The following is a 22,122-nucleotide window of genomic DNA, read 5'->3' on the forward strand; positions in this document are numbered from 1 at the left end:
TTTTGAAATCATAGCACATTATTTGTATTCAGTTCATTATTTCAGCTGACACTTTATTTCACATTGTGTTACACAACAATATGATATTGCACAAATAAAGTAATACATCTATCATGAATATGAAACAAACGGAAACCTTCGTACAAAACGTGTATTTCTGACAGAAATATTTTAAATAAAAAAAGAACAGGTTGGTGGTATAACAATATGAAAATGGGTTTTCAGTTATGATTTTCATTCAAACATATACATTTGATTTAAAGCATTTTTATTTTTTAAAATAATATATAGGCTACAAATGAAAGCAGGCTAAATAAAACTCCACACATTTTACAGAGTAAAATATTAATTGGGTCCTCCTACATCATCATTTTGTTCCATTGCCAGTATCAATAAAATCTATAAAATATGGCTGCGAGCAGCAATGGATAGGGTTCACAGGATGACAAAAAGGACAAGATCGGTTGGGTAACAAAGCAAGCACTCTGTGACGTAGGAACTATCTATCCTTTATGTGCAACCATGAGTCTAAATACAACATCTGGAGTTAATCTGACATATGGTTCATGAGGGGAAGATGATTTTGAGCATTAGCATTACATATGCAAAGAATGAGTTGTTAATAGTTTCCTTGTTTTTTGAAATATCAATACCAAATCCAGTGTGGTTCATGTTAGGGATGTCCATGATAGTGATGACAAGTTTCAAGTTGATAGGCCACTGTGGAGTGGATCTACAGTTGTTTAAATGGACACGTAAAATCAGATTTCCTGATTTATCAATAACTCAGCCATCTTTTTACCAATCCCTTAGCATTGATGTCACGGATGATGTTTCACATTCAGTCAGCTTTGGTTTTATGCATCTCCCTATGATAGAGATATATCTGCAGGATTAAGAAGAACTGAATATGTATTTAATATTATTTGGCTACTAGACCTGTTAACATTTTAAAACCATGACACATTATTTGTGTTCAGTTGTAGAAATGTAAGGGCCATAATAGTCCCGAAGCATTATTTCAGTTCACCCTTTATTTCACAGTTAAGTTTTCAAGACACATTTTTGTTTACACAATAATATGTTTTTGCACAAATAATGTCATCAATCTATCATGAATATGAAACAAAACGGACACATTTCAACAAAAATTAATTTTGGTGTAATTTGGTCCTATGGTTCATGTGAATAAGTTTCAAGGATGGAGGAAAATCTATCCTGACGCACCTTATGGGTCCTTGAGGCAGATTTGTTCAGCATGAGGAAAGACGCCTACTTACAAAGTTTAAAGTCTCTAGGTCAAACTGGGCGGCAGATATGAGGGTTTAAGTGAGAAGGCTTATAACAGCACCAGCTTTGCTGTGAACCCCCCAACACAAATTTGCTTTACATATTTGATAGGACATCTAGCCATTTGTAAATTGTGTCACTGAAAATAGTAATTTACTGTCAATAAAATGTGCTATATATTTACATAATTTACCCCAAAAATAACACAAAATATACCTAACATATGTAAATGACGTAAAAAAATTACTTGAACAAATGAAGTCAAGAGTTATGATGTTTCAAAGCCTTCAATGCCAGTTAAACAAACAAGTACAAAAGGGCAGGCATGCAGTGATGGCAATGAGAGCAGGGCATATCCATAAAACACATTTAAATAAAATAGTGATACGAAGCCACTAGCAATAACAATGCTGTTTATCAAGATAATGTACAGTGGCTCAAACACATCAGTTAACGTTGTATTTTGTCTCTCAGGCTTGTTTTAGAAAATGGTCAATCTCATGATAGTAAACACATGATAGTAAGGAGATAATTCTACAACCAAATAACATTTAAAGGTTAAATTCTCAGATATGTTTCACTGTTTGCCCTGTAAATCTTGACGCAGGTGTCATAACTGTTGAATATTATAAAACCAGTGGCACTTAACCCCATTTGAAAATAGTAATTTCCAAAAAACAACTCATGTGTCAATACTCAATACATGATAAACTACACTGGAACTGTCCCCCATCAGGACTGAGTCTTGGTCTGATAAATACTGAGATTAAAGTGCAGTGGTGAGTGTTGAGGAGAATACTGAGTTGTTGTTGTTGTGCTTGTGGTAAAGGTCCTGTACTGTGGAGGAAACTAACTCCACACGAGGGCTCCTCACACTGGTTTCTGTCTGTAGTCTGTAATGGCCTTCCATAGCTTACACAGCATCCCGCCTCTGAGGAGGAAAACAAGAGAAAGATGAAGACGGACTTGAGATATTACAGTATTTCAATCAGGTATTTGACATGGCTGGGTATTTGACAGTGTAGGAGAGAATACTGTATGTTGTATACCTTAATCCCAAACTCTTCAGGTCGTCTCTCATCACATACTGGAGAAAGTCATCTAAAGTGTAATCCTCGGTCAAAATCTACAAAATGGAAGATGGATCATGGGTAAAATCATTGGTACCTGAAAGAGATTAAGCTCGGCCAATAGATGGTGCTCAACTGTGTATCTGTTATAAAGGTTTTACACATACAGTATGCATAAAGCATACTAACAATCAATGAATAGCCTCCACGTACACCCAGGCCATTAGTTTTAACAGCTTTACAACAATGCACTCTGTTTACTTTAGTATAGGGGGATAGGATCACATGGACGTGAGTTTGTTCACATAATGTACCCATTTAAAACAGACGTGGCCGGGGGCGGGGCTTCCTCAGGACCTACCCTGTCCATGGAGTCATCGTCAGCCCCATGGAGTCTCAGCCACTTGATCAGCTCTGGGTCCCCATGGCTCACAGTGGACCGGCTCTTCTGGCTCACAGATGATGTAGGCATATCTGTCACACACATAAGTACAACTATTAACATCTACCATATATTCACCATATAACCAATCATAGTAAACATATCAAATCATATGCATTGTCTGTTTCCTGATGTTTGTGTTGTACAAATATTTCCATTAGGCATTTAAAAACCAGTCTTTTTAATGCTCTTGTGCTCTCAGATAAAGGTGTGTACTAGTGTATGTTGGGATGTGCTCACCGATGGGTTCTGAGCGGATCCTCAGTAGTTTGATCTCCTGTTCCCTCTCATCCAGGACATGCTGGAGGACAGCCTGGTACTCTCTCTCCCTCGCCAGCAACTGCTCCATCAGCCTGGGGCGACACAGCAGGGAGAGAGGAGGGGAGGGGGAGACACAGGGTCATTCAATGAGGAAACACAATACTACTAAACACAGCTACTGCAGGCGCCATGATGAAAATAAACATATTTGTGTTTAGGCGTTTAGGCCCCTGTGTTGGGGCCCTTCTACATAACATCATTTACATTAGTGAGGAAACAATGTAAAGCTACAGGCAATATCTACTACTGATTGGTCACAGATGTGGAGTTAGTAGCAAAGGTTGTTCATGACTTGTTGGAATAAATCTCTGGTTTTGTGTCTGACAGTCATTATCATTGTTACGACAGCACGATGACCCACTTGTTGGTTTCCAGCTTCATCCTGCCTAGTTCCATGGTGACGGAGCACTGGGCATTATGGGATCTGTGTGAGACGGTGGAACTGAGCGTGCTCACACCGGAGGTGGCGACCGTGTTGTCATGGGCAGTGTTGGGGGGGGCTCTGCACTGATGGGCGGAGTTATCCTCAGGCTCCACGTCATCGTCAACGTTATCCTGGTCGGCCAGGTCATCCTCCGACGCCAGGCTGAAGTGGGGCATTAGCTCTGGGCAAGGACACGTGATACATCTTTACAGCAATAAAGATCACTCTATAACTCCAATAATCTTTAAATGCAATTGTTATAATGACATCTGACTGGTAGACACATATTCTTGTTAAATGCCCCATATACATAGTATCTAGTGCATTTCTGTATCCAAGGTTACACATCTATGTTATGATTAGATTGGGGCTCTGTTCAAAGTCATACTCTTATGTTTAGCTGGCAATCAGTGTCCTGGGCCCTAGGGTGCATAAAATGTCATTTAAAAGTCTGCGGCTGGAGGCACAGCTATTACCTGGCACCAGGATGGTGATGGCAGTCTGCACCGCTTTACGGATGATATTGTCCAGGGCGAACATCCAGTGGGGCTTGATGTTGTGGTTTCGTAGTACTTTGTTTACCTGGCGACGCATTGGTCAGTCAGACAGACAGACACAGACACAGACACAGAGACAGAGACAGAGACAGAGACAGAGACAGACAGACACACACACACCATTAATAAACAGCTACACATGTACTACGGACATGTATGCATCCACATCTACCAGTATCCACACATTCATGGAAAGGAAAACAGGCTTGACTCCAGCGGGTGTCTCTTTACATTGCGTGTGGTGGTTGCAGATGTCTGAGATATCCCCCTATATAATGAGTCTATGGAAACAGCATTTCTCAGAAAAAAAGAGAGACAGCCATTTATAAAAAGCCATGCATTCTGGAAAATCCAAGTGTGAAAAACAAGTTTGTATTGTGGAATTGATAGTAGTCTTTCACAGACAATGTACCCTATAGACCAGAGCTGGTTTCATATGTATCCACTAGGGGGAATTAGAGCTCAGTATTGACTGAGGCAGCTACAACCTCTGCCTCCCACAGGCTACATTAGCTACAGGCTAGTGTCATTTCATTTGCATAATTGTATTTGTGAGGCAGAGGACAGAATCAACCTCTTTATGTGCTTTAAGCTGACACATTTCCCTTCTATTACCCTTTCTTAAAGGTCAAAAGTGTTTCACAGTCAATTGTCTGAACTGTTTGTTTAAACAATGGCAGCATGGTGACATAATTCAGCTGTGAACAGTTTACGAAACCTCCTTGAATCATACCTAAATGTCTCCAGAGCCTTTGGTCTATACAAGGACAATTTAAATTCCAACCCATTCACAGTGGACAAATAGACAATGGGATATTTTAATTATCATAGGCCATGTAATGCTTATAGAGAGACCTACTAATAGGTGAAGAAAGGGCACTTACTGCATCCTGGAACCCAAATAGCACCACTTGTAGTTGGCTAATGGCCGTGCTGTCAAAGTCTAGCTCCAGTTTGAGCTGGGAGAGGGTGTTGGCTATGATCTTCCTGTCCGCCATGCGCACAAAGTCCCCCAGACTGACCACCAGGGTGGAGATATGCTGATGTCTCAACTTAGTGTCCGATGTCTCAGAACCCTGCACAGACAGGGGAGAGAAGGATGGAGAGAGGGGTGATGAGAGGAGGGTGAAGATAAGGGGTTTGTTTTACCCTGAGAAAGCCCCTCATCTAGCATGGTCCCAGATCTGTTTGTGCTGTCTTGCCAACTCCTATGGTCATTGTCATGCCGCGTGACATACCAGGGAAAAAAACAGAACTGGGCCCAGGCTACCCCTCACCCTGTCCACTACTAGACTAGATGCTTACTGACCTGTTTGAGAGCCTCCATGAGGTTGGACACCACCTTGTCTCTGTCCTCAGTGAGGATGCAGTGCAGAGTGGCCCTCCTCTCGCTGTCCTTCCTCAGCATGAAGAAGCCAGAGTCCTTCTCATCAGGAGACGGAGGAGCACTGTGGTCCTCAAAGTTCTCCACTGGGATACTGGTGGGGAACACAGGTTAGATTAAAGAGACCTCAGGTTTTAAAAAATAATATTTATACAGGAGAACAACAAAGTTCCAAATATTACATGACATTCTTTGGCATCGTGGTATAAATGGGATAAATGACTCCGCTCTGTACATTATCTGGAACTAATGTACTCCGTAGATGATACCTACATTGTCCATTATTTCCAGATAATGTACAGAGTCAGTGTTTATCTCTTTCCTCCAGATTTTTGCATTGCTTTTTGTCAGATGAATTGAGATGGCAGAGGTGCAGTGTTAGTGTGTTTTTATGATCTCAAACACAAAATGCTGGAGTGAAAATGTTAGCTTCACAAATACATATGGTGCTGACTGTATGTTGTGTTACCTGAGGAACAGGGAGCGGGTTACTTTGACGTCCCGATCACTGTAACACTTGGTGCTGGGCTTGAAGCTGAAGGGGTTGGTGTTGAGGTCGTTCTCAGGGGAGACGGAGCCGTACTCGCTGCTGCTGCTGGTGTCTTCCACCACCACAGGCACTGGCAGAGAGATGCTGCGCAGGTACTCTTGAGGGCACAGAGACAGGTATAGGCAGGAGGGCACAGTTACACCACTGTTACACAAAGAAAACCAGAGCTTTCTGGTTCTTTTACATCACAGTACTACTTCTGTGAATGAATCATCTCAGAGTAGGGTAGTCAACATGACAATTGGTTTAGCCTAATGTCGTTAGGCTCAGACTCAGTGTACTCTAAAGAGGAAGCAGCACAGAAAGGCGCTCAAATTATCTCACCTGAACCTCCTGGTGTCAGAGCTGAGGAGAAAAACAGAGATTTTTTTATTCCATGATATGAATTGTGCAGAAACAACAAAAAATTATCTAAAACATAAAGTATCTAATAGCAATTGTCTTTCTACTCAGATATATCTATATTATACTAGCTACTTCACTGATTAACCGGTCCTAGCTACCTGTAAAGCCGCTCTTGCCCCTCTTCTTGCGGCTGGTGACGGTGAGAAACTCATCAGTGAGCAGGTGCAGGGCGGTGGCCCTCTGGTCGGGGTCGGGTTCAAAGCAGCGTAGGATAAAGGCCTTGGCCTCCATTGACATGGAATCTGGGATCTCAGGATGGATCTTGAACATGCCAACCTGTAGCCAAGATAAAACAGCACAGTAATGCTAGATCCAAGGGCCTAACCTGCAGCCAAGATGAAACCCAGCCATGTTAGAAACAAGGGCCTAACCTGTAGTCAAGTCAAAACAACAAGTCAAGTGACCTAGCCAAATCACCTAGCCAAGTCATGCTAAAGCTAAGAGCATACAGTACAAAGGGGACCTCAGAGAAGGCAGTCAGTCTGAGGAGAGTTGGCTTGATTGAGGTGACATTAGTTAGTGGGTAAACTGATCTCTTGTAAACCCATAGCTCTGTGGCACAGTAACACTATGCAGGTGAGCTCATGCCATCATAGTACAGGAGGTCAAGTTGACAGTGAAGGACAAAATGCAGCAACTCCAGGCAAGAAGCTCGTCTGATGATAGGCACTACAAATTCCAAACATTGCTTCCGGAATGTAGGCTTGAGATTAGGAATGTAATGCCCCTCCCAGTCGAGACCTTCCAAAGTGGTACAGAAAAGTTTATGTGAGGATTGTTGCCAAATGCGTTCTCATCTGTACAACAAGCCATTGCATAGTAAAAGCATTGACCAGTGATGAATCTGCACTTTAAATCACACAGGATGAGACAGACAGAATAGCTGCTGAAAGTCTTCTAAAAGATGGCTACATGTGTTGCATTAGAGATCTATACAACCTGCTACAAAACAGTGGTTTAAAAGCACTGCAAAATCCACAGCAATTTACTACTGTAATTCATGGACATTTCTGTCATTCTGTCCTGCATTCAACATGATCTCCATCACACTCCGCAGACCACCCAGTTGAATCACTAGCTCTAGTGTTTAATGGACTACATATGTCCAGTCTATGTAATATTGCTGATGAGGGAAACACTTAACATTTCCACTTCAGATTTATACAAGTGGAAAAAGCTTGAGGAGGGCTCATCAGCGGAACAGAGACTTAAAACAACACAAAGGATAGACTGTATTACACACTCTATATCCAGGTACTAGGTCTAATCTCACAGTTGGATGAGTATGTAATCCAATCACACTTATTTTTTTAGCTAATAACCACAAAAAGTTGAGCTTTTTTCCCTTACAAACACAGTGCTGACAGCATGCTATGTTTGGGATAGTACTGTCCTGGTGATTCAACCATGGAGGAATGTGCCTGGAGGCGTGTAAGGACAGCCATCTGTCATGATCACTGCTGTGTATATTCCCCCCTAAGCCGACATTGCGACGGCTCTCAATGAACTACACTGGACTTTGTTTCCAAACTGGAAACCGCATATCCTGAGGCCGCATTTATTGTAGCTGGGGACTTTAATAAAGGAAATCTGAGGAAAACGCTACCGAAATTTGATCAACACTTCTGTGCTACTTGCACATCAAACACTCTGGATCATTGCTACTCTCCCTTCCAGGATGGCTAAAAGGCCCTCCCTCCCTTAAACAGGAAGTACCCGTGGTAAGGACTGTTCAATGTTGGTCTGACCAATCGGAATCTATGCTTCAATATTGTTTTGATTCCACGGAATGGGAAATGTACCGGGTCCCCTCCGATAATAGTATTGACGTGTACACTGACTAGGTGACTGAGTTCATCAAGAAATGCATAAAGGATGTTGTTCCCACTGTGACGATTAGAACTTTTCCAAACCAAAAACTGTGGATAGATGGCAGCATGAAATTGGGAACCGCTGCATTTAACAACGGCAAGGTGACTGGAAACATGGACGAGTACAAACAGACCAGCTCTGACCTCCGTAAGGCAATCAATGAGGCAAAATGACAGTACATGGAGTCGCAATTCAATGGCTCAGACACAGATGTATGTGGCAGGGATTCCAGATAATCAAGGATTATAAAGGGAAAGCCAGCCAAGTTGCGAACACCTTCTTCGCCCGCTTCGAGGAAAACACTGAGCTGGAGACATGGGCCACTGCTGTTCACGAGGACTGTGAGCTCTCGTTCTCTGTGGCCAATGTGAGTAAGACATTTAAGTGTGTTAACCCTCGCAAGGCTGCCGGCCCAGATGGCATTCCAAGCCGGGTCCTCAGAGCTGGTGCAGACCAGCTGGCTGGAATGTCTAAGGACATATTCAATCTCTCCCTATCCCAGTCTGTTGTCCCCACTTGCTTCAAGATGTCCACCATTGTTCCTGTACCCAAGAAAGTGAAGGTAACTGAACTAAATGACTATCGCCCCGTAGCACTCATTTCTGTCATCATGAAGTGTTTTGAGAGGGTAGTTAAGGATCATGTCACCTCCAATTTATCCAACACCTTAGGCCCACTACACTTTGCATACCGCCCCAACAGATCCAAGGACGACGCAATCACCATCACACTGCCCTATCCCACTTGGACAAGAGGAATACCTATGTAAGAATGCTGTTAATCGACTACAGCTCAGACTTCAACACCATAGTGCTATCCAAGCTAATCATTAAGCTTGGGGCCCTGGGTCTAAACCCCGCCCTGTGCAACTGGGTCCTGGACTTCCTGACGGGCCAACCACAGGTGGTGAAGTTAGGCAACAACACCTCCGCCACTCTGATCCTCAACATGGGGGTGTGTGCTCAGCCCCCTCCTGTACTCCCTATTCACCCAGAACTGCGTGGCCATGCATTCTCAAACTCAATCATCAAGATGGCTGACGACACAACGGTGGTAGGCCTGATTACCAACAACGACAAGACAGCCTACAGGGAGGAGGTGAGAGCCCTGGCAGAGTGGTGCCAGGAAAATAACCTCTCCCTCAACATCAACAAAATGAAGGAGCTGATCGTGGACTTCAGGAGACAGCAGAGAGAGCACACCCCATCCACAGGGCCACCAAGTTCCTCGGCATGCACATCACTGACGACCTGAAATGGTCCCTTCACACAGACAGTGTGGTGAAGAAAGCGCAACAGCGCCTCTTCAATCGAAGGAGGCTGAAGAAATTTGGCTTGGTCCCTAAGACACTCACAAAGTTCTACAGATGCACCTTAGAGAACATTGTGTCGGGCTGTATCACCGCCTGGTACGGCAATTGCATCATCCACAACCGCAGGGCTCTCCAGAGGGTGATGCAGACAGCTTAACGCTCACCGGGGGCACACTGCCTGCCCTCCAGGACATCTACAGCAACTGGTGTCACAGGAAGGCCAAGAAGATCATCAATGACCTCAGTCACCCGAGCCACGGCCCGCTCACCCCGCAACCATCTAGAAGGCGGAGACAGTACAGGTGCATCAAAACTGGGACGGAGAGACTGAAAAACATTGTTCATCTCCAGGCCATCATCACCCTGCCCTGAACCTTAGTCACTGTTACTAGTCAGCTACCACCTGGTACTTTACCCTGCATCTTAGAGAATGCTGCCCTATGAACACTACCGTTCAAAAGTTTGGGGTCACTTAGAAATGTCCTTGTTTATGAAAGAAAAGCACAATGAATCATGATTCACCATCTGGCAGTCCCGACGGGTGAATCTGGATTTGGCGGATGCCAGGAGATCGCTACCTGCTCCAATACAGAGTGCCAACTGTAAAGTTTGGTGAAGGAGGAATAATGGTCTGGGGCTGTTTTTCATGGATTGGGCTAGGCCCCTTAGTTCCAGTGAAGGGAAATCTTAACCCTACAGCATACAATGACATTCTAGATGATTCTGTGCTTCCAACTTTGTAGCAACAGTCTGGGGAAGCACCGAATCATCTAGAATGTCATTCCTGTTTCAGCATGACAACGCCACCGTGCACAAACGAGGTCCATACAGAAATGGTTTGTCGAGGTCAGTGTGGAAGAAACCCCATCGAACACCTTTAGGATGAATTGGAACGCTGACTGCAAGCCAGGCCTAATTGCCTGGCTATATATATACTGTGTATATACAGTTGAAGTCAGACGTTTACATACACCTTAGCCAAATACATTTCAACTCAGTTTTTTTACAATTCCTGACATTTAATCGTAGTAAAAATTCCCTGTCTTAAGTCAGTTAGGATCCCCACTTTATTTTAAGAATCTGAAATGTCAGAATAATAGTTGAGAGAATGATTTATTTCAGCTTTTATTTCTTTCATCACATTCCCAGTGGGTCAGAAGTTTACATACACTCAATTAGTATTTGGTAGTGTTGCCTTTAAATTGTTTAACTTGCGTCAAATGTTTCGGGTAGCCTTCCACAAGCTTCCCACAATAAGTTGGGTGAATTTTGGCCCATTCCTTCTGACAAAGCTGGTGTAACTGAGTCAGGTTTGTAGGCTTCCTTGTTCGCACACGCTTTTTCAGTTCTGCCCACACATTTTCTCTAGGATTTTAGGTCAGGGCTTTGTGATGGCCACTCCAATACCTTGACTTTGTTGTCCTTAAGCCATTTTGCCACAACTTAGGCAGTATGCTTGGGGTCATTGTCCATTTGGAAGGCCCATTTGCGACCAAGCTTTAACTTCCTGACTGATGTCTTGAGATGTTGCTTCAATATATCTACATAATTTTCCTTCCTCACGATGCCATCTATTTTGTGAAGTGCACCAGTCCCTCCTGCAGCAAAGCACCCCCACAACATGATGCTGCCACCCCGTGCTTCACGGTTGGGATGGAGTTCTTCGGCTTACAGGCCTCCCCCTTTTCCCTCCAAACATAACGATGGTCATTATGGCCAAACAGTTCTATTTTTGTTTCATCAGACCAGAGGACATTTTTCCAAAAAGTACGATCTTTGTCCCCATGTGCAGTTGCAAACCGCAGTCTGGCTTTTTTATGGCGGTGTTGGAGCAGTGGCTTCTTCCTTGCTGAGAGGCCTTTCAGGTTATGTCGATATAGGACTCGTTTTACTGTGGATATAGATACTTTTGTACCTGTTTCCTCCAGCATCTTCACAAGATCCTTTGCTGTTGTTCTGGGATTGATTTGCACTTTCGCACCAAAGTACGTTCATCTCTAGGAGACAGAACGCGTCTCCTTCCTGAGCGGTATGACGGCTGCGTGGTCCCATGGTGTTTATACTTGCATACTATTGTTTGTACAGATGAACGTGGTACCTTCAGGCGTTTGGAAATTGCTCCAAAGGATGGACCAGACTTGTGGACCTGTGGACCAGACTTGAGGATTTCTTTTGATTTTCCCATGACGTCAAGCAAAGAGGCACTGCGTTTGAAGGTAGGCCTTGAAGTACATCCACAGGTACACCTCCAATTGACTCAAATTATGTCAATTAGCCTATCAGAAGCTTCTATAGCCATGACATAATTTTCTGGAATTTTCCAAGCTGTTTAAAGGCACAGTCAACTTAGTGTATGTGAACTTCTGACCCACTGGAATTGTGATACAGTGAATTATAAGTGAAATAATCTGTCTGTAAACAATTGTTGGAAAAATTACTTGTGTCATGCACAAAGTAGATGTCCTAACCGATTTGCCAAAACTATAGTTTAATTAACAAGAAATTTGTGGAGTGGTTGAAAAACATGTTTTAATGACTCCAACCTAAGTGTATGTAAACTTCAGACTTCAACTGTATATACTGTGTGTATATATATATATACACACAGTGGGGCAAAAAAGTATTCAGTCAGCCACCAATTGTGCAAGTTCTCCCACTTAAAAAGATGAGAGAGGCCTGTAATTTTCATCATAGGTACACTTCAACTATGACAGACAAAATGAGAAAAAAAATCCAGAAAATCACATTGTAGGATTTTTAATGAATTTATTTGCAAATTATGGTGGAAAATAAGTATTTGGTCACCTACAAACAAGCAAGATTTCTGGCTCTCACAGACCTGTAACTTCTTCTTTAAGAGGCTCCTCTGTCCTCCACTCGTTACCTGCATTAATGACACCTGTTTGAACTTGTTATCAGTATAAAAGACACCTGTCCACAACCTCAAACAGTCACACTCCAAACTCCACTATGGCCAAGACCAAAGAGCTGTCAAAGGACACCAGAAACAAAATTGTAGACCTGCACCAGGCTGGGAAGACTGAATCTGCAATAGGTAAGCAGCTTGGTTTGAAGAAATCAACTGTGGGAGCAATTATTAGGAAATGGAAGACATACAAGACCACTGATAATCTCCCTCGATCTGGGGCTCCACGCAAGATCTCACCCCGTGGGGTCAAAATGATCACAAGAACGGTGAGCAAAAATCCCAGAACCACACGGGGGGACCTAGTGAATGACCTGCAGAGAGCTGGGACCAAAGTAACAAAGCCTACCATCAGTAACACACTACGCCGCCAGGGACTCAAATCCTGCAGTGCCAGACGTGTCCCCCTGCTTAAGCCAGTACATGTCCAGGCCCGTCTGAAGTTTGCTAGAGAGAATTTGGATGATCCAGAAGAAGATTGGGAAAATGTCATATGGTCAGATGAAACCAAAATATAACTTTTTGGTAAAAACTCAACTCGTCGTGTTTGGAGGACAAAGAATGCTGAGCTGTATCCAAAGAACACCATACCTACTGTGAAGCATGGGGGTGGAAACACCATGCTTTGGGGCTGTTTTTCTGCAAAGGGACCAGGACGACTGATCCGTGTAAAGGAAAGAATGAATGGGGCCATGTATCGTGAGATTTTGAGTGAAAACCTCCTTCCATCAGCAAGGGCATTGAAGATGAAACGTGGCTGGGTCTTTCAGCATGACAATGATCCCAAACACACCGCCCGGGCAATGAAGGAGTGGCTTCGTAAGAAGCATTTCAAGGTCCTGGAGTGGCCTAGCCAGTCTCCAGATCTCAACCCCATAGAAAATCTTTGGAGGGAGTTGAAAGTCCATGTTGCCCAGCAACAGCCCCAAAACAGCACTGCTCTAGAACAGATCTGCATGGAGGAATGGGCCAAAATACCAGCAACAGTGTGTGAAAACCTTGTGAAGACTTACAGAAAATGTTTGACCTCTGTCATTGCCAACAAAGGGTATATAACAAAGTATTGAGATAAACTTTTGTTATTGACCAAATACTTATTTTCCACCATAATTTGCAAATAAATTCATTAAAAATCCTACAATGTGATTTTCTGGATTTCTTTTCTCATTTTGTCTGTCATAGTTGAAGTGTACCTATGATGAAAATTACAGGCCTCTCTCATCTTTTTAAGTGGGAGAACTTGCACAATTGGTGGCTGACTAAATACTTTTTTGCCCCACTGTATATACACTGTATATTTATATTCCGGACTCTGATATTGCTCGTTCTGATATTTTTTTATTTCTTTATTAATATTTTGGGGATTTGTGTGTATTGTTTTGTATTGCTAGGTATTACTGCACTGTTAGAGCTAAAAACATAAGCATTTCGCTGCACCTGCGATAACATCTGCAACATCTGTGTACGCGACCAATACAATGTGATTTTATTTGATCTATTTCTGTATCTGACATCACTACAGAGATAAATAAGTCAGCAGAACCATATATCACAATGAACAACAGAATGAGGGTGAACTCATCATTCAAAGCCATCATTTTGATAGAGATACTACTACATTTTAAGCCAGCCAGACAAAAACACCATTCACCAATGGAAAGTGAACTAAGGTCAATGAACTGAATTTTAGTTGACCTCTGAACTCTGACCTTGAACATGGCGGCCTGTGGTTCGCCCAGCTCGTAGAAGGGTGGTTTCCCAGTAGCCATCTCAATGATGGTGCAGCCAAGAGACCAGATGTCCGCAGGCTTGCCGTATCCTCGAGGGCCTTTATCTATGATCTCAGGGGCCATGTACTGTAGTGTCCCTGCAAAATAACAACACACCAAACAGGCAGGAAATTATACAAATATCATAGCTACTAGTTACAAGTTGCATTTGTAAAATGTGCATATCAGTGCTGATACAAGCAAATCAGGTTTTCAAGTTCAAATTTTAATGCAATAATCAATGACAATGCAATAATTTAAAAAACACACGAGAGATAAGAAGAAATAGGAACACAAAAAGTAAGAAAGTAAGCATACTGTCACGTTCCTGACCTGTTTTCTGTTAGTTTTTGTATGTGTTAGCTGGTCAGGACGTGAGTTTGGGTGGGCAGTCTATGTTTTCTGTTTCTATGTTGGTTTGGGTACCTAATATGGTTCTCAATTAGAGGCAGGTGGTTTTCATCTCCTCTGATTGAGAATCATATTAAGGTAGGTGTTGTCACATTGTTTGTTGTGGGTGGTTGTCTCCTGTGTTAGTGTCTGTCTATGTTGCACCATACGGGACTATTTCGGTTTGTTTGTTCATTTTGTTCGTTCGGTTTTTATGTAGTCATTTCCCTGTTCGTGCGTTCTTCGTGTTACATGTAAGTTCTTACGTCCAGGTTTGTCTACATTCGTTTTGTTATTTTGTTAGTTAATTCAAGTATAGTTCGTTTTTTGTCTTCGTTGTTTTGTCGTGTCTAAATAAATATCATGTCTAAGTATCACGCTGCGTCTTGGTTCAATCCATGCTCCTCCTCTTCGGATGAAGAGGAAGAGGAGAACCGTTACACATACTACACTGCTCAAAAAAATAAAGGGAACACTTAAACAACACAATGTAACTCCAAGTCAATCACACTTCTGTGATATCAAACTGTCCACTTAGGAAGCAACACTGATTGACAATACATTTCACATGCTGTTGTGCAAATGGAATAGACAAAAGGTGGAAATTATAGGCAATTAGCAAGACACCCCCAAAAAAGGAGTGATTCTGCAGGTGGTGACCACAGACCACTTCTCAGTTCCTATGCTTCCTGGCTGATGTTTTGGTTACTTTTGAATGCTGGCGGTGCTCTCACTCTAGTGGTAGCATGAGACGGAGTCTACAACCCACACAAGTGGCTCAGGTAGTGCAGTTCATCCAGGATGGCACATCAATGCGAGCTGTGGCAAAAAGGTTTGCTGTGTCTGTCAGCGTAGTGTCCAGAGCATGGAGGCGCTACCAGGAGACAGGCCAGTACATCAGGAGACGTGGAGGAGGCCGTAGGAGGGCAACAACCCAGCAGCAGGACCGCTACCTCCGCCTTTGTGCAAGGAGGTGCACTGCCAGAGCCCTGCAAAATGATCTCCAGCAGGCCACAAATGTGCATGTGTCTGCTCAAACGGTCAGAAACAGACTCCATGAGGGTGGTATGAGGGCCCGACGTCCACAGGTGGGGGTTGTGCTTACAGCCCAACACCGTGCAGGACGTTTGGCATTTGCCAGAGAACACCAAGATTGGCAAATTCGCCACTGGCGCCCTGTGCTCTTCACAGATGAAAGCAGGTTCACACTGAGCACATGAGCACATGTGACAGACGTGACAGAGTCTGGAGACGCCGTGGAGAATGTTCTGCTGCCTGCAACATCCTCCAGCATGACCGGTTTGGCGATGGGTCAGTCATGGTGTGGGGTGGCATTTCTTTGTGGGGCCGCACAGCCCTCCATGTGCTCGCCAGAGGTAGCCTGACTGCCATTAGGTACCGAGATGAGATCCTCAGACCCCTTGTGAGACCATATGCTGACACATGCACATTTGTGGCCTGCTGGAGGTCATTTTGCAGGGCTCTGGCAGTGCACCTCCTTGCACAAAGGCGGAGGTAGCGGTCCTGCTGCTGGGTTGTTGCCCTCCTACGGCCTCCTCCACGTCTCCTGATGTACTGGCCTGTCTCCTGGTAGCGCCTCCATGCTCTGGACACTACGCTGACAGACACAGCAAACCTTTTTGCCACAGCTCGCATTGATGTGCCATCCTGGATGAACTGCACTACCTGAGCCACTTGTGTGGGTTGTAGACTCCGTCTCATGCTACCACTAGAGTGAGAGCACCGCCAGCATTCAAAAGTGACCAAAACATCAGCCAGGAAGCATAGGAACTGAGAAGTGGTCTGTGGTCACCACCTGCAGAATCACTCCTTTTTTGGGGGTGTCTTGCTAATTGCCTATAATTTCCACCTTTTGTCTATTCCATTTGCACAACAGCATGTGAAATTTATTGTCAATCAGTGTTGCTTCCTAAGTGGACAGTTTGATTTCATAGAAGTGTGATTGACTTGGAGTTACATTGTGTTGTTTAAGTGTTCCCTTTATTTTTTTGAGCAGTGTATATATAGGGTCAGTTCCAATACCATATTTACAATGTGCAGGGATACTGGCAGGATGGAGGTAAAAATGTATAGGGTAAGGTGACTTTAGGGAGGTTGAACTCTAGGTAGGGCTGCAAAATTCCTGAAAATTCAATAAATTCCCTGGTTTTCCAGAAATCCTGGTTTAATTAAAGTTCAAGGATTTTGCAACCTTAGCTCTAGGACTAAGTTTAATTCTGTGCAAGTGAAATTCTGCTAAATGCTAGCCTGTTTCAGTAGTATAGCCTAATCAACAAAGAAGAACTACATATTGTAACCCTGGATGAAGTGAGTATTTAGGTCTAATTATAGCCTACTGTAAGTGGAGCTTCAATAGAGCTTTTAAAAAGGTAAGCTAAGTGCTATGGTGAAACTGGGAGAGACACATTGACGCACAACTTAAACAGGAGAAACTGACTGTACTGGATGGTTTCAAGATGCGAAGGTGCATCTCTATGCTCCAAAAAGATGGTCTTACCAAATGGGTCAAGCTGTGCTATCATTGGCTGCCACAATGTCAACGCTGGCATAACCCTGGCACCCCGACATGACCACTCTGAATATCAACGGCAGGCTATTCTGAGATACGTCATTTACAGGATGATGAGCTAAAACAAGATAAATCCTCAAACACACAACACAAATAGTTTCTTAGAGATTAAATCTCAGCAGAACTATAATTGTAAATAGTGAGTGGGATCACTGTTTGGGTTGAGAGTTCAGCCCATTTTCAAACAACCTGTTCCATCAAGGCATTTTGACAATGTAGGGAGAGGAAGCTCGGTGGTTATACAGACCCATACACACCAGTTGTTATAAACCCAGTCAGGTAGACCAGTACATACCAGTGGTTATAAACCCAGTCAGGCAGACCAGTACATACCAGTGGTTATAAACCCAGTCAGGCAGACCAGTACATACCAGTTGTTATTAACCCAGTCAGGCAGACCAGTACATACCAGTTGTTATTAACCCAGTCAGGCAGACCAGTACATACCAGTTGTTATTAACCCAGTCAGGCAGACCAGTACATACCAGTGGTTATAAACCCAGTCAGGCAGACCAGTACATACCAGTTGTTATTAACCCAGTCAGGCAGACCAGTACATACCAGTTGTTATTAACCCAGTCAGGCAGACCAGTACATACCAGTGGTTATAAACCCAGTCAGGCAGACCAGTACATACCAGTGAAAGTCTCAGTCCAGGGGTTGATCCCAGCCAGCCTTTTAGAGGTTCCAAAGTCAGATATCTTCAGAACTCCGCTATATGTGTTTATAAGCACATTATCACCCTGTGGATATAAAGACAACCAAGAGGATTATAAAAGAGCTCCATTCCAAGTCATCTCCATTCATTAGACTTAACCCAATGACTATGATAACAGCCTGGTAATCTAAGGTATTTCCTAGAAGGCAATCAGTAACAGTTGTTACAGTGGGCTATATTCACACTTGACGTAAATGGCTGATAAGGTAATTTGATGAGACACTATTGTTAAATGAGGCAGAATTTAGAGGCCTATCTTGTCCTGGGTATGTGAGAAAGAGTATGCTAACCTAAATTAATGTTTCTATTTTGGGATGGGAGTGTGGTCAGTGTGTTTTATTATTTATGACTGAGATTGAGTTATGTCACGTCATGTTAACCTTCCGGTAGGATGATAAGGGGAAGTCATCATACTAGAGCCAGGCGCCACTTACAAATCAAATCATTTCTGTACCACCGACATGAATGTGGCGTTCCTACTGGCTAGGCGAATACTGCACATTGGCCAAAGGCTTTGAAATAGACCAGGCTTCACCTTGATGTCTCTGTGAGCAATTTGGTTGTCATGGAGGTATTTGAGTCCCTCCAGGATCTGTCTGGTGTAGAAGCCGATGGTGGGTTCGTTGTTCTTCAGAGGGCCCCATTTAGACCTCAGCAGAGCAGACAGGCTTCCTGGAGGCAAACCACAGGACAAAGTCGAATATATATCAATACATTCTGGTTTACTATCAGCAGGACGGTAGTGTATTCAATCAGTAAGCCAGGCTACCTATTACATAAATCAGACAAGATATGTGTTTTTATTTGTTTCTAGGTGTAGTGGAGGAAATGTAGTCGCTTCTTGTTGTCTTTCACTAAGTAAAGATGCAACATAGGCTTATAAGACATGGTTGGGCATTGACTAGATCATTTTACCTTTCTAATGCTGCACGGATAGCCCTCTTACCTCCGGGAACCTGCTCCATGAAGATCTTGATAAAACCATTCTCGCTGATGGAGCCCAAGTACTGCACAATGTTCTTGTGCTTCAGATGTTTGTGAAGGGCAATCTCCTCATGGAGGGGCTGAGAGTACCTTGGACAGAACATCCGCTGTTACATCTCCCAGGAGAAAGGGCAGGATATTCTCTCTCTCTCACACACACACACACACACACACACACACACACACACACACACACACACACACACACACACACACACACACACACACACACACACACACACACACACACACACACACACACACAGGTCATTTCAAACTAAAGAGGACGAAGACACTTTACTGAGAAATAAATGTTCAAACTTCACACCATAAATAATAAGAATAGATACATTCTCCCTCTATTCTACTGAATCAGACACTTATTAGATCGTTTTCCCCCCCTGAGAGGATACTTCAGAGCTCCTTCTTAATGATTAATAATAATTCTTGACACATTTGAGTTAGCTCATGAGAGCCCTCTAATGACTTGTGATGTGATGAGTGGAACAATGCGTGACAGAGGAATCTTCTGGGCTGATTGGGCTCTGAAGGAGTCCCATAATAAGCCAGGAGTAGTTGGAACAATGAGTAGACCAGAGATCGTGGTGGAAGGCAGTGCAACGCAAGGCAAGGAAGTGGAGTGGAGTGCTTGGTACACTAGTTGCTAGGCGACCATTTCCCCCCTATTCTTTTCATTGCCAAGTCACTCGATCAGGTTTATAGTATATATACAGTGCTGCTTGAAAGTATGTGAACTCTACAGTGCTGATCATTATTTTGCTATAAAATATTAAAATAAATATATAAAATCCTTATCTAAACCCCAATTCATAATAAAGACATTCCAAGTAAATTATATATTTTCATTGTTTATTTAACAAAAGTGGTTTATTTAACTCAGATTTGATGTGTGCAAAAATATGTGAACCCCTTCAGTCAATAGCTTGTGGCACCTCCATTAGCAGTGATAACTTGGAGTAAACGTCTCCAATAGCCAGTAATCAGTCTCTGACATCTGTTTTGAGGGATTTTTGCCCACTCCTCCTTATAGAACTCAGCCAATTGAGTGAGGTTTGAGGGGTGTCTGGCATGAACTGCCCGCTTCAGGTCCTGCGACACCATCTCGATTGGATTTAGGTCAGGACTTTAACTTGGTCGATCCAAAACATAAATTTTCTTTCTCCTGAGTCATTCTTTGGTAGATTTGCTTGAATGCTTTGGATCGTCGTCTTGCTGGAAGACCCATTTCCGGCCCAGCTTTAGCTCCTTGACTGATGGCCTGACGTTCTGTTCAAGAATCTCCCGGTATGCCTCAGAATTCATGGTTCCCTTAATGATGTGGAGTCATTCAGGTCCAGATGAGGAAAAGCAGCCCCAGATCTTGACATTCCCACCACCATGCTTGACTGTTGGGATAAGGTTATTTTGGTGGTAGGCAGTGTTGGATTTTCGCCAAACATAGTGGTGTTGATTGTGACCAAAACGGTCCATTTTGGACTCACCGGTCCAGAGAATGAACTCCCAGAAACCTTCAGGTTTGTCCAGGTGGTCTCTGGCAAAGTAATTTTTTGAGAGCAAAGGCCTACAGTAGCAACCCTCCCATGAATGGCATTTATATTCAGTGTTCGTCTTATTGTTGAAGCATGCACAGTCACCTGAGATACAGCAAGCGAGGTCTGCAAATCTCAGCTTTTACCGGATTTATTATTGTTCTTGTGGCTCTTGGGGATATTTTGGAAGAGCGTCCACTTCTAGGCTGAGTTGCTGTCATGTTAAATGCTCTCCATTTGTAAATGATTTGCCTCACAATGGACTGATGGAGCTAAAATCTTTTTTAGATGATTTTATAGCCTTTCCCAGACTGATGTGCTCTCACTACCCTGATATCCTCTGAGATCTCCTTTCCTCTCCGCATGGTGTGCTTTGTGTTGACCTGGATGGGTAACACCAAACTGACCAGGTTTCTTATCTCTATTTATCAGAGTCCCGCACAAACTCTTTCCTAACAATCTCTCCTTTGATTGGTTCATTTGGTACACAATTATTTATTTACCCACCTGATTCCACTTACCTACTTGATTTAACCAATGGAACTTGGGGTTCACTTATTTTTGCACCTGCACTAATTCCTTTTTAATTTTGTTTTCCTACTACACACATGATTTCCTCTACACCAACATATGGTATTGGTAAATATAAACCTGTTATGTCAGATCAAAAAGACTGGTTCTGATTAGATGAAGATTTCATGGTAAAAACTAAAAAATCGGTAATTGCACAAGGGGTTCACATACTTTCAAGCAGCACTGTATAACACTGGTGTTCCAAGGAAAGGACACACCACAGGAGATCAGGTCTAGCACAGAGCTAACACAGTGCACGGCTCAAACGACTGCTTTGGCGCCCCTTCGATCTGCCAATCAAATGACCACTCTCAGGAAACCACTTCAGTTGTTATGCTCTGAATTAACACTCACTCACTTTACATAACGACACGGGGACCTTTTGCAGCCTTCCATTAGCAAAGTGCGTGATAAAAAGACAGTGAAAGTGTCATGGATGGGGGAATGGTAGAAGCTGATTGGTAGGGTCTTTTTGGAGAAAGTCTAGTTTACATGTTCTCTTACCTGCTGTCTCTCTCCGGTATCTCCTTGATGGCCAGCCGCACCTGGTTGCTAAGGTCCCGGCCGGCGTACACCACTCCAAACGTCCCTTTTCCCAGAACCACCCTCTCTCCGTGCTCATTATACTCATAGTCGTACTGAAGAGTCAAGCACAGGAGGACATTATGTTAAAGATGACATTTTGTTGCATGTTAACTTCAAGGATCATTACAATCTAGAGTTATAACAGGGACATATAGGTACATCTAAGAACAGGTGAGCTGTAAAGTGACAGTTGTGGCTGGGTACTAACTGATAGAAACAAAGGGAAATGTGAGCTTTGCAAGGTGTGGTCCAGATCAAACAGTGTTCAAAAAACTATTGGGGCATCTGATCTGGGCCATGCTAGTGTTTGACAGGAAGAGGCTGTGTCATTGTTTTGGGTAATTATTCACAGGTAATTGTTTTGTCGCACAACTGGGAGAACAGGTGAATAGAGGGACAGTTGCTTTTCA

The 22,122-nt window shown here is 43.3% G+C and overlaps 1 protein-coding gene across 1 annotated transcript in view; it reads right to left on the bottom strand.

Moving 5' to 3' along the window:
• Positions 1 to 32: 32 nt before the first annotated feature.
• Positions 33 to 22,122, bottom strand: part of LOC139556228 (mitogen-activated protein kinase kinase kinase 5-like) — a 58,825-nt gene continuing 36,735 nt past the window's right edge. The window contains exons 15-30 of the mRNA XM_071369883.1: positions 21,632 to 21,765; positions 18,967 to 19,094; positions 18,556 to 18,692; positions 17,940 to 18,045; positions 14,263 to 14,420; positions 6,542 to 6,719; positions 6,363 to 6,383; positions 5,958 to 6,135; positions 5,414 to 5,582; positions 4,989 to 5,180; positions 4,024 to 4,129; positions 3,485 to 3,728; positions 3,043 to 3,155; positions 2,722 to 2,834; positions 2,340 to 2,416; positions 33 to 2,221 (exon numbers count right to left, since the gene is read on the bottom strand). Of these exons, the coding sequence (XP_071225984.1) occupies positions 2,161 to 2,221; positions 2,340 to 2,416; positions 2,722 to 2,834; positions 3,043 to 3,155; positions 3,485 to 3,728; positions 4,024 to 4,129; positions 4,989 to 5,180; positions 5,414 to 5,582; positions 5,958 to 6,135; positions 6,363 to 6,383; positions 6,542 to 6,719; positions 14,263 to 14,420; positions 17,940 to 18,045; positions 18,556 to 18,692; positions 18,967 to 19,094; positions 21,632 to 21,765 (2,115 nt within the window). The 3' untranslated portion in view covers positions 33 to 2,160. The remainder of the gene's footprint in view (positions 2,222 to 2,339; positions 2,417 to 2,721; positions 2,835 to 3,042; positions 3,156 to 3,484; positions 3,729 to 4,023; positions 4,130 to 4,988; positions 5,181 to 5,413; positions 5,583 to 5,957; positions 6,136 to 6,362; positions 6,384 to 6,541; positions 6,720 to 14,262; positions 14,421 to 17,939; positions 18,046 to 18,555; positions 18,693 to 18,966; positions 19,095 to 21,631; positions 21,766 to 22,122) is intronic.

This window comes from Salvelinus alpinus, chromosome 27 (assembly GCF_045679555.1).
Source record: "Salvelinus alpinus chromosome 27, SLU_Salpinus.1, whole genome shotgun sequence".
Lineage (NCBI taxonomy): Eukaryota > Metazoa > Chordata > Actinopteri > Salmoniformes > Salmonidae > Salvelinus > Salvelinus alpinus.